Below are 19,518 nucleotides of genomic sequence, written 5' to 3'. Positions count from 1 at the left end.
AGCTCCCCCCTGCCACCCCAGCCCTGGGGCCCTGCCCAGCCACCGACCGCCCCCGTCTCCTCTCTGCCCTGTGCAGCTCGGCCAACAAGTGTCTGCTGAAGGTAGCTGGTTACGCCGCGCAGCTGGAGCAGTATCAGAAGGCCATTGACATCTACGAGCAGGTGGGCACAGGTTGGGGGCTGGTGTCCCACAGCGCTCCTCTGCCGCCCTCCCTCTCTCTTCACTTCCCTCTGTCGTCTCGCCCTCTGCTCAGCCTGTCCAGACACTTTCTCCAGCCACAGCCCCACTTGGTGCCACCGCCCTCTCCCTGGACGTGCCCTTCCCACGCTCCTCACAGAGCGCGTCCTGCGTGGCCCCCGAGCGAGGCCAACTGAAGAAGCAGAGGCGGGTGGGAGCGAGAAGAGTTGCCCTGGCCTGGGGTGCCCAGCCCCTCAGCATGGCGGGAGCGGGGAGGAGCGTGACGTGGGCGCACAGACTCTCTTCTGCTGTGCGGGGCGGGCTGGGCGGGCCCGAGCCGTCCTGGTGGGCTCAGCCTGGCCCGGAGAAAGGCAGGCAGCTGGCCTTGGAGGAGAGAGGGGCGGGCGCCGCCTCCCGTGTTCCTGCAGCCTGCCGCCCCCTGCCCGCCGACATGCCAGCCTCCTGTCGGGCATGACAGCAGGGCCGCCGCCTCCCACCATGTCGGCACTTCAGGAGGCCCACGGACACCTGGCTTCAGCCCTGTGGCAACACCGCCCCATCATGCCCTGGCCCTCGGTCACTCGTGTGGCGGTTGCCAATCCCCCAGGACTGGTCCCTGGCCTCCTGCCCTCAGGGTCCCCCACAGGCCTCACCCGGGGCACAGACCCAGCTCCAGCTGCTCCCCGGTGCTGGTAGTGACCTGGCCCTCAGGCTGCCCGACCCAAGCTCACACAGCTGCTTCCACGTGCCCACAGGTGGGGACCACCGCCATGGACAGCCCCCTCCTCAAGTACAGCGCCAAGGACTACTTCTTCAAGGCGGCCCTCTGCCACTTCTGCATCGACATGCTCAACGCCAAGGTGAGCCCGGCCAGTGAGCCCACCTGAGCTTGCCCCCACCCTGGGTCACCGCCCCCGCACTGTGGCTCACTAGGCCAAGTGACCCCTCAACCCCTTAGCAGAGGCAAGTCTCTCTCTCACATCTGGCCCCTGACCTTTGGCCTCGGGCAGGAAATGCCTGTTTGCACTAGCACGGTTCGGTCTCTGATGTTACCTGCCTGGTCTCTGTAGCATTGGAGTTGCCAGCTCCTGGCTCCCTCGGTGCCAGGCTCTCTCTTTCGTGAGAGCACGTGTCAAATCCTTACTGCGCCCCGTGAGGCCGGCTCCCCTTCATCCGTTTATAGATGAAGACCCTGAGGCTGAGACCAGAGTCCCTGTTCAAGGCCACATGGCGAGTCAAGTGCAGCCCAGGATTCTAGATCTTTCTGACTCCCAGTGCCATGATTTGAACCACCCGTTTTCAGGGCTTCTTGGCAAGGGAGGGGCCAGGGCTGGGCAGGGGGAGCAGAGAATGCGGAGGGGAGGAGCTGGTACTCCGCCGGAGTTGGCATTTCCTGCTCCTGCACCTGGCACGGCAGATGAGAGCTCAGGCTTAGGCGTTGGGCTGTTCAGGTCCCTGCCCCACCGCTTACCCTGTTCCCTGAGTGGATCACTGCCCTCTGGTCTGTCCCCGCTTTCTAAATCGGGTCACTGTCCCCTGAGCCTCCTGGGTCCTCCTGACGGTCCCATGTGAGAAGTGCGCAGCGCCAGGCCTGGCATGGGGGCTGTATCGGGGAGGCAGGGTTCTCATTGGCCCCCCGCCCTCCTCCGCCCGCAGCTGTCTCTGCCACCAGGCGCAGAGCCAGGTGACACTGGGGGCTAGGAGAGGGGCGCAGAGCTGGCTCAGGGCCCAGGTGTGCCCAGGTGCCCTCAGCTGCTAGGCCAGCGGCTCTGAAGGCTGCTTGATCAGGTTGCCCCCTCCCTTCCCTCTGCCCTCGCCGATGCTCAGCTGGCTGTCCAGAAGTACGAAGAGCTGTTCCCCGCGTTCTCCGACTCCCGAGAGTGCAAGCTGATGAAGGTGGGTGCTGGGCGCCTGCCACCCCTCTCCTGCCTCTGGGCCTGGAGGCCGGTGGCCAGAGCCGTGGATGGGGAAGCTGGAGGCCTGGGGTCCCGTTAGCGTGAGAGCAGTAGGGCTCAGGCAGCGCTGGAGCCAGGGCCAGAGCTGGGAGGCCGCGTGATGGCATGCACGCACACACACTCACACGCACGCACGCACGCACACACGAGGTTCTGTGTCAGGGAGGTCGAGAGCCACTTCTGAAGCCAAGGGCAGACTTGGAACACAGCCCCTTGTTTGCTGTCCGTCAGCATGGGGGTGCCCCCGACTCTCCCACCCCGATGGGGGTGTGGATCTGATCAGGGCAGCCCTCGGGCCAGCCTGGGTCCTGACCCCTGCCTGCCACTTTCCCCACAGAAGTTGCTAGAAGCCCACGAGGAGCAGAACGTGGACGGCTACACCGAGGCGGTGAGTGGCAGGCGGGGTGGCCGTCCTCTCAGACTCTCTGTGAGCCTCTCCCTTTGTCTCCGGCCGCGGCCCCTGCTGTGTGCTCCCTGCTCTCTCCAGTCACCCCGGAATCCTCACTCACGAGTTGCCCTGAGAGGTGCAGGGTGTGTTCTGCCCTCTGGAAGATGGTGGCCCTGAGGCCAAATGGGGTGCGGACACTCGTCCTTGGTGCCTTGGGGCGGAGCTGGGATTCGAACCCGCATCCGTCTGCCCTTGAAGGCCGAGGCCTGTGCACCACTCAGATCCCCGGGTGAGCGGGTGAGGGCCGTCCCACCTCGGGCGCTTTGGCGACCCACAGGCACAGATGGGGAGGGAGACAAGTCGTGTCATCCCCTCTCCAGGGGAAGGGGAAGTGGAGCTGGGGGGCAGGAGCAGCGCTGTTGGGAGGGCCCCGCCATCCAGCGCCACCTTCCCTGAGGGAGCCGCCCCACAGAGTGGTTTCTCCCTCCCTCACTCTGTTCTGAACATTCTGGAACCAGGTGTGTCCAGCTCAAGTTCTCCTCCGGTTCTCTAGACCGTGTCTGTCAGGCGTGTGTCTCCTTGGGTGCCCCTCAGGCATCACAGCCCCTATGGGGGGCCTTGGGAAGCTCAGCCAGGGAGCACGGAGAAGGGAGAGGAGGCGGCACCACAGGGCATGGGTCCCTCTCTGGCCTCCCCCTCCCAGGGCACAAGGAACAGGCCTTTTTCCCATCTGCAGGCCTCAGTTTCCCATCCATGAAACAAGGAGGCTGGACCTCTTTTCTTTAATCTGCAAAATCTCTTCCCCCCAAGGGAAGCCCTACCTCAGGCTAGTGAAGACACAGGGAGCCGCTCTGGCTGGCTGGGGCCTCACCTCCCCTCGCTCCTCAGGGCCCGAGGCCAGCGGGGCACGTCCAGAGAATCCAGGGCCTGGGGCCCTCGAGCTCCCGGCCGGGGGGCAGGGAGGGAGCCTCGGCCCGGCGTGGGCTTGGCCGCCCCGGCAGGTCCCCCGCGTGCCCTGTCGCAGGTGAAGGAGTACGACTCCATCTCGCGGCTGGACCAGTGGCTCACCACCATGCTGCTCCGCGTCAAGAAGACCATCCAGGGCGACGAGGAGGACCTGCGCTAGCCCCTCCTGCCCGCGCTCTCCCTCCAGCAAGGATCACGTGAGCCCGGAGAGGTGGACCTGAGGCCTGGCTGCGCGCCCCTCCCTGCACACGGAGCCTCCTTGCCACAGCGGGGTCCAGCGCGGCCTCGGCCTCGGGCGGGCCTGCCGGCCAGGCGGCCCCTCTGTTCTCGCTGCATCCCTCGCCCTCTGCCCCTTTATTTAAGCCCGCAAAGGTGCCCTTCTCCACCCCAAAAGACGCAATCTTTGACACAGACCTATTTGCTGTAGCTGCTGCCAGGGGGTGGGGTCAGCATCTGACCCCCGTCCTCCAACCAGCTGAGTCGTGAGGTTGCCTTCGGTCTCCCCACTTCGTCCCCCAGCCGAGCCCTGAGCACAGGTAGCCCCAACATGTGCTCTCGCTGTTGGGGTGGGCTCCCCCCCAGCCCCGCACCAGGAGCCTCCCCCAGCCTCCACAGCCGACCTCTCAGGAGAGACCCCAGGCCCGGAGCGCAGAGGGACGTCCCGCGCCCGCCCTCCGCTCCTTCCCTAGTGCCGTGGGGTCTTGCTGGGCAGAAGCTGCAGCTGGCTCAAGAAAGGAAATAAAAACAGCACTGCGGCATGAGTCTCTTCCTGCTCACCTGTGCTGCCCCTTCACCCTCAGGGCCTGCGTTCCGTCTTCTGTCCTTCCTGGTGCCCCTCGGGTCCTGGGCACACTCTGGGAAAGGAGGGTGCGCGTCCTCAGGGCGAGCCTGGCCCGGAGAGGGGACGGGGCCAGGGGTCTGGGGAGGGGAGCTCGGGCCATGGGGCGGGGACGGGCGTGGCTTGGGAGTCTGGGAACACCTGTCTGGATGCAGCGAGCGCCCTCTGGGCCCTTGGGCTCTGTGGGCCTCGGGTTCCTAGGCTGGGATAGTAGGTGGCAGTGCCACCCCACAGAGCTGGCTGGAGCATTGGATGCAACAGTGGGTGAGAAGGGGTGGCAGAGGCCCCCCAAATCTCCCGTCCTCGCCCCATGTCCACGTTTCCCTGGAAGGAGGGTGGGAGGCCCCAGTGGCTCTTGTTCCTTCTGTTGCAGGAGAGGGGAGGAGGAAGCAGCCCCGGGGGCAGAGAACAAGGGCCCGTAGGTACGGGGAGTGGAGGAGAGGTGCCAGGAGCCCTCAGCCACCCTGCTCCGCACCCCGCCACACACCCTGTCACATCGGCGGGCCTGCCTCTGAGCGGCCTGAGTGCGTTGCGCGGGCCCTCCTCCCTGCGGGGACAGCAGAGGCTCAGTGCCCAGGCGGACAGTTGCCACAGGCCGGGGTGGAGGCAGGGCAGCTCCCCGGGAGGCGCTCCATCCAGCCTGAAGCCTGGAAGAAGTCCTGGGGAGGCCCAGGTTCGCCCTGTTGAGGCAGACCCCCCGCCCTGCTCCTCTGTCCCGTCGGCTCCCCAGCTGCCATCGATGGACATTGGCCTTCTGGAGCTCAGCGGGGGCCCCTGGCCCTGAGCTGGGTCACCGACGTCTGCCACGGCACGGGCTGGGGGGCAGCGCCGAGTCTGTGCCATCAGGGACCTGCACCGCGGTCCCCCAGCCCGGGGGAGCTTCAGGTGGATGGAGGGGCGCAGGCTTGGCTCACACCCTGAACTGGTTTGGCGAGCTTCCTCACCCTTTGGGGCTTTTTGTTTTTTGCTTTGTCCTGAAAGTTCCACAGGTGATTCAGATGTGCAGCTAGTGTTGGAAACCACTGGACAGGGCAATTCTCTCCTTTGCACCCTACAACTTCCTTCCTTCCTTCACTCAACACACACTCAATGACCATAGTTTAGACTTGACCACGTGAGGAGAGGGCAGCCCAGAGAAAACCTTCTTGAGAAGTGGCGGAACTACACCACACGTTCTTTCACTCGACAAGTGTTCACCCGGCACCTGCCGTGTGCCGTGCCCTGGCCTGGACACAGGGACGCAGCCCCAGACACCACGGCCAGCCCTGCCCTCCGGGAGCTCGGGAGGTCACCACGCCGGAACCCTGGAGAGGACACCCACTCCTCTCCTCGCCGCCCTGCAGACCCACTCTGTCCTGGGGGACTTTCCTCTCCCGGCCCGTAGGGAATGGTGTGCTAGGTGCTGGGCACAGGGCCTCGCGGGGTTTGTGGGTTTAACACACATTACAGAGTGCTTGCGTGGTGTCACGCCCTGCTGCCCAGGTGCTGGGGGTGCGACCGTGACCACAGGAGACCCAGTCCCTGCTGTCACGGATCTCGTGGTGTGCGTGTGCGAGTGCGTGTTTCTGTGTGGACGGGGGTGACGAGCTGACTCCAGGTGGCCAGAACGGTTGGCCAGCTCACATCTTCTGGAAACGATATGCAAGTGTACAGAGAGTCCCCAAACCCCTGAGACCCTTCTAGGGACAAAAAAGCATACACAGGAACCCCGCTGAAGACCTCGGGGTCAGAAAGCCAGGGTGCATCCTTTTTCCACCACTCACTAGCGTATCAGTCAGGGGACTTTCTTTGAGCCTGTTTCACTCCCTACATGGGATGATAAACCTCTTTCCAGGGTCGTTGCAAACGTTTATTGAGATCAATTTGTATAGGACGTCTTGGCACATAGTAAAGCTGAATAAATGCATGCGGGGTAACAATAGCAGGGTGGTCGTGAGGATTCAATGACATAATCAGGGCCAACATTGACTGGCACAAAGTAGGCGTTCGATAAAGGAGGTGGTTATTTGCCAAAACAGCCAGCCAGATGTTTTTTCCTTGGGGTAAGAAGAATGCATTTTACAAAGTAATAAACTATGGAGCTATCTTTTTTGGGCTCCAATACTGACTGCTTCTTGCTAGCTGTGTGATCTTAGACAAATACTTTACCTCTCTGTGCCGCAATTCCTTCATCCTTAAAACAGATGTCGTAGTCCCCGCCCCAGGCGGCTTGTGAGTTTTAAATAAATCGACAGATGGAAAGCGCTCAGAACGGCTCCTGGCACGTGAGGGCTATAGTGAGTTTTATGATGATGATTCTTATTTTTACCTTGCGCGCACAAGCCACAGCGAGGGCCGCCACCTCCCATCTTCGGGCCACAGTCCGCTCGCGGCAGCCCCCTCCCTGGCCCTCCACAGGAACGGGAGGAGCGCGCAGGCGCGTTGGGGCAAAGTATCGGCGGTGACCCAGGCAGCCCGGTTGGCAGCCATCTTGGTCAAGGGCAGCGGCGGCGGCGTCTCTGCGTCATCAGTCTGCGCGGCGGGCGGGCCGCCGGCGGGCCAGATCGCTTCGGGAGCGGCGGGGGCGGCCGGGGGTGCACGGCCGAGGGGCGTGATGGGGGAGGCGGCCGTGGCCGTGGGGCCTTGCCCGCTGCGCGAGGACAGCTTCACGCGCTTCTCCTCGCAGAGCAACGTGTACGGGCTGGCTGGCGGCGCGGGCGGGCGCGGGGAGCTGCTGGCCGCCACCCTTAAAGGCAAGGTGCTGGGCTTCCGCTACCAGGACCTCCGACAGAAAATCCGGCCGGTGGCCAAGGAGCTGCAGTTCAACTACATCCCCGGTGCGTGGCGCCCTGGGGCCGGGGGTCCTGGGACGAGGTGTTGAGAAGGCCCCTGAGGCTCGGGGGCGGGTCACCGCAATGGTTGAGGAGGGGTCAAGGGTTATACATCAGGAGGCACTGGGTCAGAGGGCAGGGATAACAGGGGCCCGGAAGAAGTTAGGGTTCCAGGTTGCTCAGACTCAGGTTAGAATCCCTCATTCCGTGGTGTCGGTGGTGAGAACTCACGCGGACCCAGAGGTCATGGTAATTGCAGTGGATAGAGATGACCGAGTCCTAGAGGTCAGGGGTCACCGTGATTGGGGATATTGGGGTCACGAGCCTGCCTGAAACGCGAACTTTGAACTGTCCCCTCCCAGTGGACGCCGAGATTGTCTCCATCGACACCTTCAACAAGTCGCCCCCAAAGCGGGGCCTGGTTGTGGGGATCACGTTCATCAAGGTACCCAGGCCCCCTCCACCTACCCGCTCCCTCCTCCGGGCACACGGGTTGCGTCCCAGGGAGGCTGGCCCGCATCCTTCTTGCCGCCTCTACTCTCCGCTGAGGCCAGTTTCCTCCCCCAGGATTCCGGGGACAAGGGCAGCCCCTTTCTTAACATTTACTGTGACTACGAGCCTGGCTCTGAGTACAACCTCGACTCCATTGCCCGTAAGTGTGGCCCGGGAGGAAGGAGGGATGGGGAGGGCGGGAGGGGGCCTGCGGGGCCCCTTGCACATCAGCCCGTGCTCCCCCTGCAGAGAGCTGCCTGAACCTGGAGCTCCAGTTCACGCCTTTCCAGCTGTGCCATGCAGAGTGCGTAAGCCGCGGGCGTCATACAATGAGTATGTGTGCGTGGGGAGGGATGCTGTAGCGAACTGGAGGCCACACACCTGCCCATAGATAACTGGACTCTAGTTTTGTTTTTAGAGCATCATTTTAAGGCGGCCATGGACCAGACTTGGCTAGTGTTGTGTCGTCCCTGAACTAGATAACCTGAGAGTTAATTGAATGCCTATGTTCTAGACATCTAGAAGTCTCAGGTTCTGATGTTCTAGATTCGGACATTCCAAGATCCCGAGATGCCGAGTTTTCTAGAATTGTCAACTCCGAGATTCCAAGACTTGAAAGTTCTACAGTTTGGTAATTCTGAGGTTCTGTAACAATCAAGTCCTAACGTTGGTCGTATTTCAAGGAGATAGAATCCTGAGGTTCTAGAACCCCGAGTATGAGAATTCCTTTCTAGAGCTCTGGATTCCATTCTAGAACACCAATGGTCTAGCGCCGTGGTTGGCAAACCTTTTCTGTTAGGGACCAGACAGTCTCTGTCACAACTGAGCAAGTCTGCCATTGTAGGGAGAAGACAGCCTTTGGCACTATGTAGATGAATGGGCATGGCTGTTTCAATAAAACTTTATTGACAAAAACAGGATTTGGGGGCCAGCCCGGGGCTGAGTGGTTAAGTTTGCACACTCTGCTTCAGCGGCCCAGGGTTTCACTGGTTCAGATCCTGCACGCAGACGTGGCACCGCTCATCAGGCCATGCTGAGGTGGCGTCCCACGTGCCACAACTAGAAGGACCCACAACTAAAAATATACAACTATGTACTGGGGGCTTTGGGGAGAAGAAGGGAAAAAAAGGAAGATTGATAACAGATGTTAGCTCAGGTGCCAATCTTTAAAAAAAAAAAAAAATAGAGGATTTGGCCTGAGGTCATAGTTTGCCAACCTCTGGTCTGGCAGGTGAGAATTCTGGCTTCTAGGATTTGGATGTTCTACCATTTTCTGAGTCTGCATGTCCATGATGGCAATTTCTAAAAGTTCTGGTATTTCAAAGGAGACAGAAAACAGAACTTCTGGAACACCGGGCTCTCGGTTAGAGAGGTTTCAGTGTTCTGAGGTTCTGCAGCCGGTTCTAGAGCTCCGTGTTCCGTTCCTGAATCCACATCCAGAATGAAGATTCTGGTAGGTGAGGGCTCTAGAAGTGGAAGGTTCTAGCTCGCCAAGTTTCGGTGATTCTGAGATTCCGTGAGGGCTCGTTTCTCCAGTTCTGCATTTCAAGGAGATAGGATAGTAAGGAGCTCAGACTCTGAGATTCTAGCCCAGGATCCAGTGGGTGGACCCCAGAATGTTAGGGTTCTTGCAGACAAGGAGTTTTGCAAGCGGAGGGCTTTAAAACACATCACACTCAGGTTCTGCTACACTGGGGTGCTAGATTTCTCTGCTTTCAGGGTTCAGGTTGGGGATCAACTGGAGACCGTGTTTCTCCTGAGTGGGAATGACCCTGCCATTCATCTCTACAAGGAGGTGAGGTGGGGCCAGAGGTGGGGTGGCGCGTGGTGGGGACAGCCCTGCTGGCGTCACCCCTGGGGAGGCCTCTGACTCCAAGTGGGGCCGGGGCTTGGTTCCCCCAGAATGAGGGGCTGCATCAGTTTGAGGAACAGCCCGTGGAAAACCTCTTCCCGGAGCTCACGAACCTCACCAGCAGGTAGGAGAGCCCCCGAGAGAGGCCAGCGGGGACCGACACGGGCAGCCTCAGAGAAATCAGGTGGTGGGGATGACCTTAGAGAAATTGGGCAGCGGGGGTGAACTCAGAAAAAGCAGGCCATGGGCCTGACTTCAGAGCAGTTGGTCCACAGTGGTGAACCCAGAGGAAACGGGAAATGGACTCAGAGAAATCAGGCGGTGGGGAGTAACCACTAGAGAAATTGGGCAGCGGGGGTTACCTCGGAGAAATCAGGCCCAGTGGGATCCCAGGGCTACAGGGAGCGGGTAGATGCTCCTGGGGAGGCAGAATGTGGGGCTGGGACCCGGTGATGGCCCTCTGGCCCCTCTGTCCCCCCGCCCACCCACCAGCGTCCTCTGGCTTCACGTCCACAACCTCCCCGGCACATCCCGGCGACTCTCGGCTCTGGGCTGTCAGAGCGGATATGTCCGTGTCGCCCACGTGGACCAGCGGAGTCGAGGTGATGGCCGGGGTGGCAGGCGGGGGCCGTGGGGGGGCGGCTGAGGGCTGGGGCAGGGTCCTGAGTCCTCGCCCTCCACGCAGAGGTTCTGCAGACGTGGACAGTCCTGCAGGATGGCCCCATCTCCCGGGTGATCCTGTTCAGCCTCTCGGCCCCCGAGGGTGAGCTCTGGGCATGGGGTGGGTGGGGGTGGGGCAACTCTGCAGGCCCAGCTCCCCCCCATGTTTGTCCCCCTCTTCCTGAGTGTCCAGCTCCCCAGCCCACCCTCCTGTGTGCCCTTTCCCTTGCCTCTACTCTTGATTTTCACTTCTAGCTACTCGCCCTGGTGGGCTAACCTTAGACCCTTATTCTAGAGTTGAACTGCTGCCTTTCTCTTGGTGGGCTAACCTTTACCCCTAGGGTGACTTCCTCTGATCCCCCCCTCTGGCTTCTTCACTATTCCTTTCTGTGAGCTAACCTCAGGCTTCCCACTTCCGCTATGGTCTAACCTCAGACTTTTTTTTTGCTGTCATCTAACCTTTGTCTCTTCTACTATGGTGGTCTAACCTCAGACTTTCTAAACTGTTGTCTGATGCCCATTCCACCTACTGCTATCTCACCTCAGTCGTGCTCTCAGGGTCTAACCTCTAACCTTCCCTCTGTAGCACAACCTCAAGTCTTCCTCCTGCATCCCTCTTACCACAGGGGGTGGGATATGAGGAGCCTGGACCCTGTCCCCTCAGACCCACCCCCTCCCCTTCACATCCCTTCTGCAGAGACCAAGGACAGGCCCCAGCAGGACGAGTACAGCGTGCTCGTGGCCAGCATGTTGGAGCCAGCAGTGGTGTATCGGTGAGGGGCCTGGGGCACACGCTTGCTGTCTGACCTCATGCCTTCGGGCCATGGTCTAACCTTGTCAAGCTCAGCAGAAAGTGCTTTTGGGGGAGGTTTTTCGGGGTTGGGCAGGGAAAGGTGTGCATGATCCAGGGAGGGGAACGCAAGTGTGTAAGTCTGGAACTTGTAGGGCTATGTTGAGGCCTTGGGATGGGGACCGAGAGGCCCACTCCTCCAGGAGTAGGTAGACAAAGTGTGCTGGCAGGTGCTTAACACCTGGCTCCGTGTGCGAGAAAGCCCTGGTGCGTGCCGGTTTCCGTGCTGTAAATACACCCACCAGGGTGAATTTTGAGCCACCAGCACGAGACCAGCCGGCTTGCAGGATTTCTGACAATCTCCCTAGTCGGCTCTTGTGGGCCAGGACGAGCCAGCTGTGGCGCCCGTGGCGGGCGGGGAAGCTGTCCAGGCTCGTCGGGGGTCCAGGCTGGGACCAGGGTGTCTGGATGCCCAGAAGGAGCCGTGTGGGTTTCCATGTGGGAGAGGGAGGGTCCCGCCCCCAGGGGACAGTGTGGGTGTCCAGAGCAGGGAGTAGGGTGCTGCCAGTGTGAGCGAATGATTCGAGTTCCCCTTGTGGATGTGAAGATGTCCAGGTTGGAGACGCGGGTGTCCAGACCTGAGAACAGGAGCGCCCGGCCCAGGGTCTGGCTCCACGGGGGGTGGGCGCTGCAGTCTGACCAGCGCGTCTGGGGACCCTCAGGGACCTCCTGAGCCGGGGCCTGGAGGACCAGCTTCTCCTGCCCGGCAGCGACCAGTTTGACAGCATCCTCTGTGCCCTGGTCACCGATGTCGATTTGGACGGGCAGCCGGAAGTCCTGGTGGCCACCTACGGACAGGTGGGACCTGAGGGGTAGGGCGGCCACTGCCTGTTCCCTCCACCGCCCCCCGCCCCCGTCCTCCCCATGTGACCCCGACCCCTCACCCCCCGCTGCAGGAGCTGCTCTGTTATAAGTACTGTGGCCCCGAGTCCGAGCGCGGATTCCGCCTGCTGTGGCGGCGGAGTTTCTCCAGCCCGCTGCTGGCCATGGCTCACGTGGACCTGACCGGGGACGGGCTGCGGGAGCTGGCCGTGGTCTCCCTCAAGGGCGTGCACATCCTGCAGGTAGCCAGGGTTCTTGGGCTGGGCCGCCTTGGAGCGGACCCTGCACTGGGGGTTTTTGCACACTCGCTTTCTCGGGGGCGTGTACCACCCAGGGACGTGTCGCGGGAGGGGAGAAGCCACGCGAGGAGGTGGATTCACGGGCCGTCAGGCCTCAGCTGCATCCCATGGGAAGCCTGAGCCCACTTTCGGGCAAGGGGGTCTTTGGCTGGAGGCCCCTACTGGGGGAGGGCAGGGTCCTCTGGGCCAAGGACAGCTCCCTTTGTCGCCTGATCTGGGCTTTGCCTTCTCCTTCCCTCTGCTCTGGCTCCAGGATCTCTTCTTGTGTGGTCTAGCCTGGTTCTTTCTCCTGGAGCCTGACCTTGCTGCCTCTTCTGCACTCTTTGCCAGCGCCTTTTCCTACCATCCATTCCCTAATGGAATGCTCTAGGTTAGACCTCAGGAGAAAAGATACAGGTTGGAGCCCAGTGAAAAGATCTGAGGTTGAACCACAGTGGACGGGACAAAGGTTAGACCCTAGTAAAACAGAATGAGGTTAGACCCAGTGGAGAGGTCTGAGGTTAGACCCAGGGGAGAGGTCTAAGGTTAGACCCTAATGGAAAGGGCATAGGCTAGACCACAGTGGAAGAGGCAGTGGTCCAACTAGGGGAGAAAGGACTTCCCTTTTACTGTGGTTTCACCATCCTGTCATCCCTCATTATGGTCTCTTTCAAGCCATTCCCCTGTGATCTCCTCTCTGTCGTTTCCAATAGGGTCTAACCTCAGACCCTCCAACCAGGCTCTAACTCCGTTTCTCATGTGGTGGTAGATTCCTCCATTCTCCACTTTGCTTTGCTCCTCCTCTGTCCTGTTGGCCTGTCCTTGTCTGCCAGGGTCTCTTCTTTGTCTCCCCCACCGTGGTCTAACCTCAGCCTCTCTCCAGTGGTCAAACCTCACTCCCATATAATGCAATCTCTCACTCATATTTTGATCCATCCTCATCCCTTCCACCGAGGTCTAACCTCAGACCCATACATTTGGGTCTAGGCTGTTTGCTCCCCTGGAAATTGACTGAAGACCGTCCCCTTGGGTCTAACCTTCACCCCGTCACAGAGACCGGTCTCCACCCCACACGCTGTGTCTGTTCTCTGACCTCCCGCCGTGGCCGAGCTCCCAGCCGCCAGGGTTGTCTCATTCAGGCCCGCCGCTCTGCCTCAGCCCCGCCCTCCCGCTTCTCCTGTTCCCTACAGCACAGCCTGATCCAGGCCTCGGAGCTGGTCCTGACCCGGCTTCGGCACCAGGTGGAGCAGAGGAGACGTCAGCCACAAAGGCTGGGGGACGCGGTGGGTCCAGGGCCTGCGGAGACCCCGGCTCCCTGAGCACCCACCCACCACCCAGCCCCAGCCTGGAGCGGTTCACTGGGGGAGTCACCTCCAGCTGCTCGTGGTCGGGGGAGCATCCTGAAGGAGGGGTGGTCTCTCCAGAAGCCCCAGGGCTGTGGGGCTGTGAGTTCCTGCTCCAGCTCCGCCCCTGTGTGCCCTGTGACCCCAGCTAACCCATTCCTCTCTCTGTGCCTCGGTGTCCCCATTTGAAAATGGGATGATCTCACCCGACCCCTCTGCCACTCCTGATGAGAACTGGTCAACTGACCATTATTTATATGTCCAGAGAAACCAGACTTTCAGTTGTCTTTGTTCTTTCGTTTGGCAAGCGTTTCATGAGTGCCTGATGTGTGCCAGGCTCTGTGTTGGGTGCTGGATTCGCCTGAAAGAGTGGAGGGAGGGGGGATGTGGGGAGAAAGGATCCAAGGTTAGACCCAGAAGCAGGATTGAGGTGAAATCATAGTGTAGACCTCAGAGGAAAGAAATGAGGTTACTTAGGTACTAGCAGAAAGGCCAAAGTTAAACCACCGTGGAAAAAACTAGAATGTAAGGGAAAGGGCTGAAGTTAGACCCTAGTGGAGAGAGCTGTGGTTAGACCCCAATGGAAAGACAAGGAAATTGAGCCTCAGAGGAAAGGTTATGGGTGGAAATTACTGTTGTGGGAATGCCATGGTCACATTGCAGCAGAGGGTCTGAGGCTAGACCCCCTATGAGTAATGCTGAGGTTGGACCCTAACAAAAAGTACTATAGTTAGACCCAGTGCCAAGGGCTGAGTTTAGACCCCAGCAGAAAGTAGCTGAGGTTAGATCCCAGTTGAGGAGTACTGAGACGAGACCCAGGCAGATAGGGCCTGGGATGTACTGCATTGGAGGGGACTAAGATTAGACTGAATTGAAAAGCTCAGAGGATTGGAGAATGGGGGAGATGGGGACAGGGCTGGCTGCCCCAACCTGTGGCTGTGGGAACTGCCCCCTCCAGTGGCCCCTTCTGTGGTTCCAGGAGGAGGAGTCAGAGGCCTTCATCTCAGGGACCAGTGGAGGGCGGAGACGATGGAACGCGTCTTACCTTCCCCCACTGCAGGCCAGGAATAGAATCCAGGTCAGGAGGGTCAGGGAGGAATCCCAGTGGGATCCAGGCTGGGGGCTGGTGGGGGGGGCGGTGCTCCTTCCTTCCTGGGGCAGGGGTTGGGTCTGCCTCCTACTATGGAAGTCCACCTGTTAGTCTGACCACCCGCCCTGACCGTGAAGACCAAGCCCCCCGGTCTCAGAGTGGGTTTTTCAGAGATAGGAGCCCACCGATTCTTGGCCACCCCTGTCTTCATCCATCTCCCAGAACCAGGCTCCAGCGTGGGAAATTGCAGGGAGCTGGACCGTGTCCCTCCCCTCCTGGCAGCCGGCCGAGGGTGTCCAGCCAGGCCTGGCGGTGGGTACGGACTCTTGGCACAGGCAGGGTCCCCCCCACTGCCTGCTGGGGGTGGGGGCGCTCCATCATCTCCCATCCTGGGTGGGAGTGGGACCCTGGGGTGGGATCTGGGGGTGAATTTAGTGATGATGTGGGTCTGGGACATGTGTGCACCCTGGGGAGGTGAGTGTGTGTGTGTGTGTGTGTGTGTGTGTGTGTCCACTTCAGGGCTCAAGTCTGTCTTCAGCGTCTGGGCTGGCCCCTGGTCCTCTGTTGTCTGCTTCGTGACTTCTTGCCAGCTCCCCAGCCCAGGACAGCGTGTAGTATATAGCACCTCAGAGTGTAGAGCTTGAAGGCCCACTTCACCACTCTGCCTCAGTTTCCCCATCTGTAAAATTAGGGGCTAATAGCATCTACCTCAAAGGGCTGTCATGAGGATTGGTTGTGTCAACGTGCGTCAAGCACTTAGAAAAAATTTTACAGCAGTGCCTGGCGTGTGGTAAGGGACATAGGCATGGCCGCTGTTACTATTATCAGTGGGTGCCTTTGAGGTTGTTTCCGGCTTGCTTTGTAAGGGTGTGTCTGCCGGTGTGAATTCGGATCTGACTCTGGCTCCACATCCTCGCCCTCCCCTCAGTTCTGTGAGCCTGGAACTATTTGTAGCTGTTTTTGCATCTTTGGCCCTTTTATGGATCAGAGACTGTGTGTGCTGGGGGGGATGCCTCTGAATGACCATCCCCGGAAAACACGCGCGCGCGCGCACACACGCGGCACACACGTGCGCGCGAGCGCCCTCCGCCGCTGTCCCTCGCCGGTGGTGCTGAACCCGGAGGGTGGGCGGGTGGCCCGGGCTCCCTCCTCCCCCCTCCTCCCGCCCCGCCTCTCTCCAGGCCCCGCCCCCGCCTCCGGCCCGCCTCCCCTCTCTCGCTGGCTCCTCCTCCTCCCTCCCAGCGCTCTCCCCCTTCCCTCCTCCTTCCTCTCTCGCAGACTCCCCCTCCCCCGTGTCCCTCCCCCCTCCTCCTCTCCTCCCTCCATCCCCTCTCCCTCCCCTCCTCCCTGGCTCTTCCTCTCAGTCTCCAGCTTCTCTCTCTTTCTCTCTCCCTCTCTCCCTCTCCCTCTCTTTCTCTCTGTCGGGCAGAGTCGCCCACCACGGCCAGCCCAGTGCTGGGGGGACCTGCTCCAGGCTGTAGCTGCAGGTAAGAGACCCCCAGTGAGGCGGCGTGGGGGAAGGACGGTGTTACCCTAGGCGGGCTGGGGGGGGGGGGGCCTCTGAGGCGCCCGAGCGGCTCTTCCCTGAGCTCGATTCTTGGGGGGACCAGGGGGCTGCATATCCCGGGTGCAGAGACCAGGGCCCTTCCTGGGGCGGGGGGCGCCAGCAGCAGCCGACATCCTCAGCCTCCTGCGTCCCCGGGAGCATGGCTGGCTGGGGAAGGGGGTGCCTCCTGGGCTCCGAGGGGGCGAGAACACCCCACCCCGTCCGGGGCAGCCCCCCTCTCGCGTTCTCTCCCTCCGCCCCCGTCTTCCTGTGTCTGGGTCTCGTCTCCGTCTCTCCACCCGGTTCGGGGGTCTCTGTCCTGCGGAGTCTGGCTGCCTCTCGGAGTCCCTCTCCCCTGTCTCTCCCCGTGTCTCTCGGTCTCTCCCTCCCGTCTTCGTCTCTCTGTCTGTCTCTGCGCCTGGGTCTGTTCTGGGTCTCTCCGTGCGAGGCTTCCCTCTGCCTTCCTCTCTCGCCATCTCTGGGTCTGTCTCCGTCTCTCCAGGGCCTCGGCTTTCCCGGGTCTCCGTCTCTTCCCATCTCCGCGTGCGTCTCCCTCTCTCCCCGCTACCCCGTCTCCCTCTCATCCCCATCTCTGTCTCCAGGCATCTGGTCCCTGTTTCTCCCTTTCCTCTTCTCTTCCTCTCCCTGGGAGCCGCTTAACTCTCCTCCTACACACCTTTGTCTCCGCCCCTTGGCGGGGGGCGGGGGGGCACCTGGAGGAAGAAGATCCCCCCCGCAGAGTGGGCTCCCCGAGAAGGCGCGGAGTCCCCCAAACTCCTCTGCCTTCCTCAGCCGAGCTCCCTCCCCCCTCCGGGCTGGCATCCGCCCCACCCCTCCCCTGAGGAGAGGGCTCCTCTCCCCTCCCCTGCCTGGTTTCTGGCAACCTGAGACCAGTCCTGTGGGCAGCCTAACCTGGACGCTTCGTAAGGGAGGGTGAGCCAGGCTCCCTTCAATCCAGCCTCCCCACTCCTCTTCCGAGAGCCCGAGCCAGTCCTGCCTGCAGCCTAACTTGCATCCCTCTTTTGCCGGGTGTCCATCTCTTGCCTCATTCATCCTTTTGACAATCACTAGGCGCCTTTCCTACTCCAGACCCAGCAGGAGGTACTGGGTTGGGCCAGGCCGGTCCTTCCAGCAGTCTCGCCTCCATCCCTCTCATGGCGTGCCAGCCTCAGACCTGTCTCTCCGTGGGGATGGATCTCAGAAGCGTCTCCACCACCCCTTGGGGGTTCTGAGAGGGTCCTTCTGAGTCTAGAGGTCCCTGGCCAGCACATCCTCTTCCTTCCCGGAGGGGAGGGGGCCCCAGAGAAGGTGTGCGGGAGGGAGTGGCAAGGGCAGAGGTGTGAGCCCACGCGGTGACGGGGTGAGGTCCTTGGGTGCCCGCGTGGGGCTCCAGGTGGGCTAAACAGAGCACCAGGTTGGGAGTCCCACACCTTGAGTTTCCGTTTCTGCTCCGCCCCTGACTGGAAGCTGCAGGACTTGGCCAAGCTCTTTCCTGCTCCGGGCCTCAGTTTACCCGCTGGTGTATCATAGCCTATATGTGTGTGTGTGTGTGTGGGATCCCCAAGCTGGGACTTTGCATGGTGGTGGGAGAGCCTAGCTCACTCTGGCAGTGAGTGTGCGTGTTTAGAATTAGAGGCCCCTGACCCCACCTCCCGCATTCCTCCAAGGGGCGTCAGGCACCCCCTGCCCACCCCAAACCATCACCCCTGTCCACGGTGAGGGACAGGACGGAGGGGGTCCCACCCGGCAGGCCAGACTCTACGCATCAGGTCTCCGAGGCCCCAGGAGGCGCGGGAGGCAGAACTGGGGCTCACACCACTGACCCAGCTGGCCGGTGGCCCACGAGGGTGGGGAGAGCTGGCCCCCGCCGCCGGCTGCCCTCCCTCCCCGCTCCCACCCCGGCCTCAACCTGATCCTTCTGCCCCTCCAATCTAAACCCAGATCAGGTTTCCGGGGCTGCCCGGGGAGCACGCATGCAGCAGAGGCAGGAGGCTCGAGCAGAGGGCGCGCAGCTGTCCCCTGTGACAGGGCTCAGACCTCTTGGCCATTCATTCCACAAATATTTATCTAGTGCTTTCTCTTCCTGGCCGCCCCTCCGCTAAGGCCTCAGTGAGAGGAAACCAGGTTTTGCAGGAAAAGGGACTGAATGAGGCTGAGTCGCCCGGCCCCTGGGCCAGGAGGGCAGGGACGGGAACACCCGCCGGCTGGACGTCCCAGGCCACGGCCCTTCTGGGAGAGGAGTTCCAGGCTTTAGCTGAATTCTTGACTCCCAGGTGGCCCTGGTTTCTCCTGAAAGCTGGGGAGGAAGGAGGGGGAAGAGAGCGTGAGTCTTTGCTTGGGATCCTGGTGGGTTTGTAATTATGCCTCAGTTGTTGCTAATTAGGGGGCTGCTAATTAGATGTATCATTAGGGGCCTCGCCAAGGGGGCTAATGGTGCAGTGGCCCTTTAAGGATCACCCCTCTCCCCCGCCTACAGACACACACACACACACACACACACACACACACACACGCACACGCGTGCACACACGCTCCCTCTCAGGGAAGTTCTGCCAACATTCTGCCTCCCTCCCCCGGAGGAGCCAGCTCCCAGACCGTGCGTGCGTATGTGGGTGTGTTTTGGGAGCAAGGCTGTGGGTTAGACTCTGAGAAGAACTTTTCAGACAGAGGTGGAAGTTCCTGGGAGAAGGGAGGCCGCCCAAGAGAGAGGTCAGGGAGGGCGGACCCTCCGAGGACCCCTCCCTGCCTTCCTCAGTCCCCCTTTTATAGGCTACTGGGTTACGACAGCAACGGCAGGGGGAGGATGGGCAAGTCATTTAACCTCTCTGAGGGTTGGTCCTCTCATCTGTGAAGTGGCTGGGCCCCCTGAGAGGGGGGATGGAGTCTTTGGAATAGGGTGGTCAGGGAAGGTGACCTCTGCGTGGAGGCCTGAAGGAAGAGAGGGAGTGGATGTGTGAGGAAGAGTGTCCCAGGAAGGGGGAACAGCAGGTGCAAAGACCCTGAGGCACGAACCGGTCTGGTGTGTGAGGAAGAGCAAGGAGGTCTGGGGGCTGGGGCCAAGTGAGCCAGGGGGACAGGGAGACTGAAGAGGCCAGACAGGGAACCGGGGGGCCAAATCGTGCGAGAGCTTCTGGGCCAGGGAGAGGACTTTGGTCCTGTCCCTGAGATGGGAGCCATGGAGGGTTGTGAGCAGAGGGGGGACGTGAGCTGATTTGTGTTTTTAAAGAAAACCTAGACAGGGCACAGAAATAGCCACTCAGAGCCAGGACCAGAGGCAAGAAGAGAAGTAGTGAAACCCTAGAGACCCCACGCCCACAAACCGGCCAAGAAAAGCAACACGGGGCCTCCTATGTCACAGCCACTCAGAATTGAATGCCTCACAGAGACCCGGGGATACTGGAGAGAGACACTTGCCACCACTGTGAGGAAATATGCGAGTGAGAGACTCTCC

At 61.0% G+C, this 19,518-nt stretch overlaps 3 protein-coding genes across 5 annotated transcripts in view; all 3 read left to right on the top strand.

The window, feature by feature from the left end:
- Nucleotides 1-4,247, top strand: part of NAPA (NSF attachment protein alpha) — a 29,899-nt gene extending 25,652 nt beyond the window's left edge. The window contains exons 7-11 of the mRNA XM_014863027.3: nt 77-161; nt 933-1,037; nt 2,005-2,073; nt 2,470-2,520; nt 3,545-4,247. Coding sequence (XP_014718513.1) covers nt 77-161; nt 933-1,037; nt 2,005-2,073; nt 2,470-2,520; nt 3,545-3,646 — 412 coding nt within the window. The 3' untranslated portion in view covers nt 3,647-4,247. The remainder of the gene's footprint in view (nt 1-76; nt 162-932; nt 1,038-2,004; nt 2,074-2,469; nt 2,521-3,544) is intronic.
- A 2,602-nt stretch (nt 4,248-6,849) lies between these two features.
- Nucleotides 6,850-13,701, top strand: KPTN (kaptin, actin binding protein). 2 transcript variants are annotated; one of them, XM_044759888.2, is made up of 12 exons: nt 6,850-7,140; nt 7,497-7,579; nt 7,702-7,786; nt 7,876-7,930; nt 9,346-9,421; nt 9,529-9,602; nt 9,971-10,080; nt 10,164-10,241; nt 10,836-10,911; nt 11,651-11,786; nt 11,885-12,052; nt 13,279-13,701. In XM_044759888.2, exons 1-12 carry the CDS (start codon nt 6,918-6,920, stop codon nt 13,405-13,407), a joined length of 1,293 nt encoding a protein of 430 aa, XP_044615823.1. In that variant the 5' UTR covers nt 6,850-6,917; the 3' UTR covers nt 13,408-13,701. The 2 variants fall into 2 exon arrangements, 1 of the variants encoding a protein (XP_044615823.1); XR_011498467.1 differs by having other exon boundaries at nt 6,857-7,140; nt 11,536-11,786.
- A 2,150-nt stretch (nt 13,702-15,851) lies between these two features.
- Nucleotides 15,852-19,518, top strand: part of SLC8A2 (solute carrier family 8 member A2) — a 33,200-nt gene continuing 29,533 nt past the window's right edge. For both annotated transcript variants that reach the window (XM_070498814.1, XM_044760015.2), the window contains exon 1: nt 15,852-16,008. The gene's annotated coding sequence lies outside the window, so the exon portion shown is untranslated. The remainder of the gene's footprint in view (nt 16,009-19,518) is intronic.

The sequence above is a fragment of the Equus asinus genome, chromosome 26 (assembly GCF_041296235.1).
Source record: "Equus asinus isolate D_3611 breed Donkey chromosome 26, EquAss-T2T_v2, whole genome shotgun sequence".
Lineage (NCBI taxonomy): Eukaryota > Metazoa > Chordata > Mammalia > Perissodactyla > Equidae > Equus > Equus asinus.
The sequence above is the reverse complement of the archived record's forward strand: the minus strand, read 5'-3'. Positions and strand labels throughout refer to the sequence as shown.

What these genes read in the sequence shown, in the direction of transcription:
- KPTN (XM_044759888.2), top strand. Translation starts at nt 6,918, where the DNA reads ATGGGGGAGGCGGCCGTGGCCGTGGGGCCTTGCCCGCTGCGCGAGGAC. An exon ending in CCATTCATCTCTACAAGGAG is followed by an intron (nt 9,422 to 9,528) that starts GTGAGGTGGGGC and finishes TGGTTCCCCCAG; the next exon opens with AATGAGGGGCTGCATCAGTT. An exon ending in CAGCCTCTCGGCCCCCGAGG is followed by an intron (nt 10,242 to 10,835) that starts GTGAGCTCTGGG and finishes TCCCTTCTGCAG; the next exon opens with AGACCAAGGACAGGCCCCAG.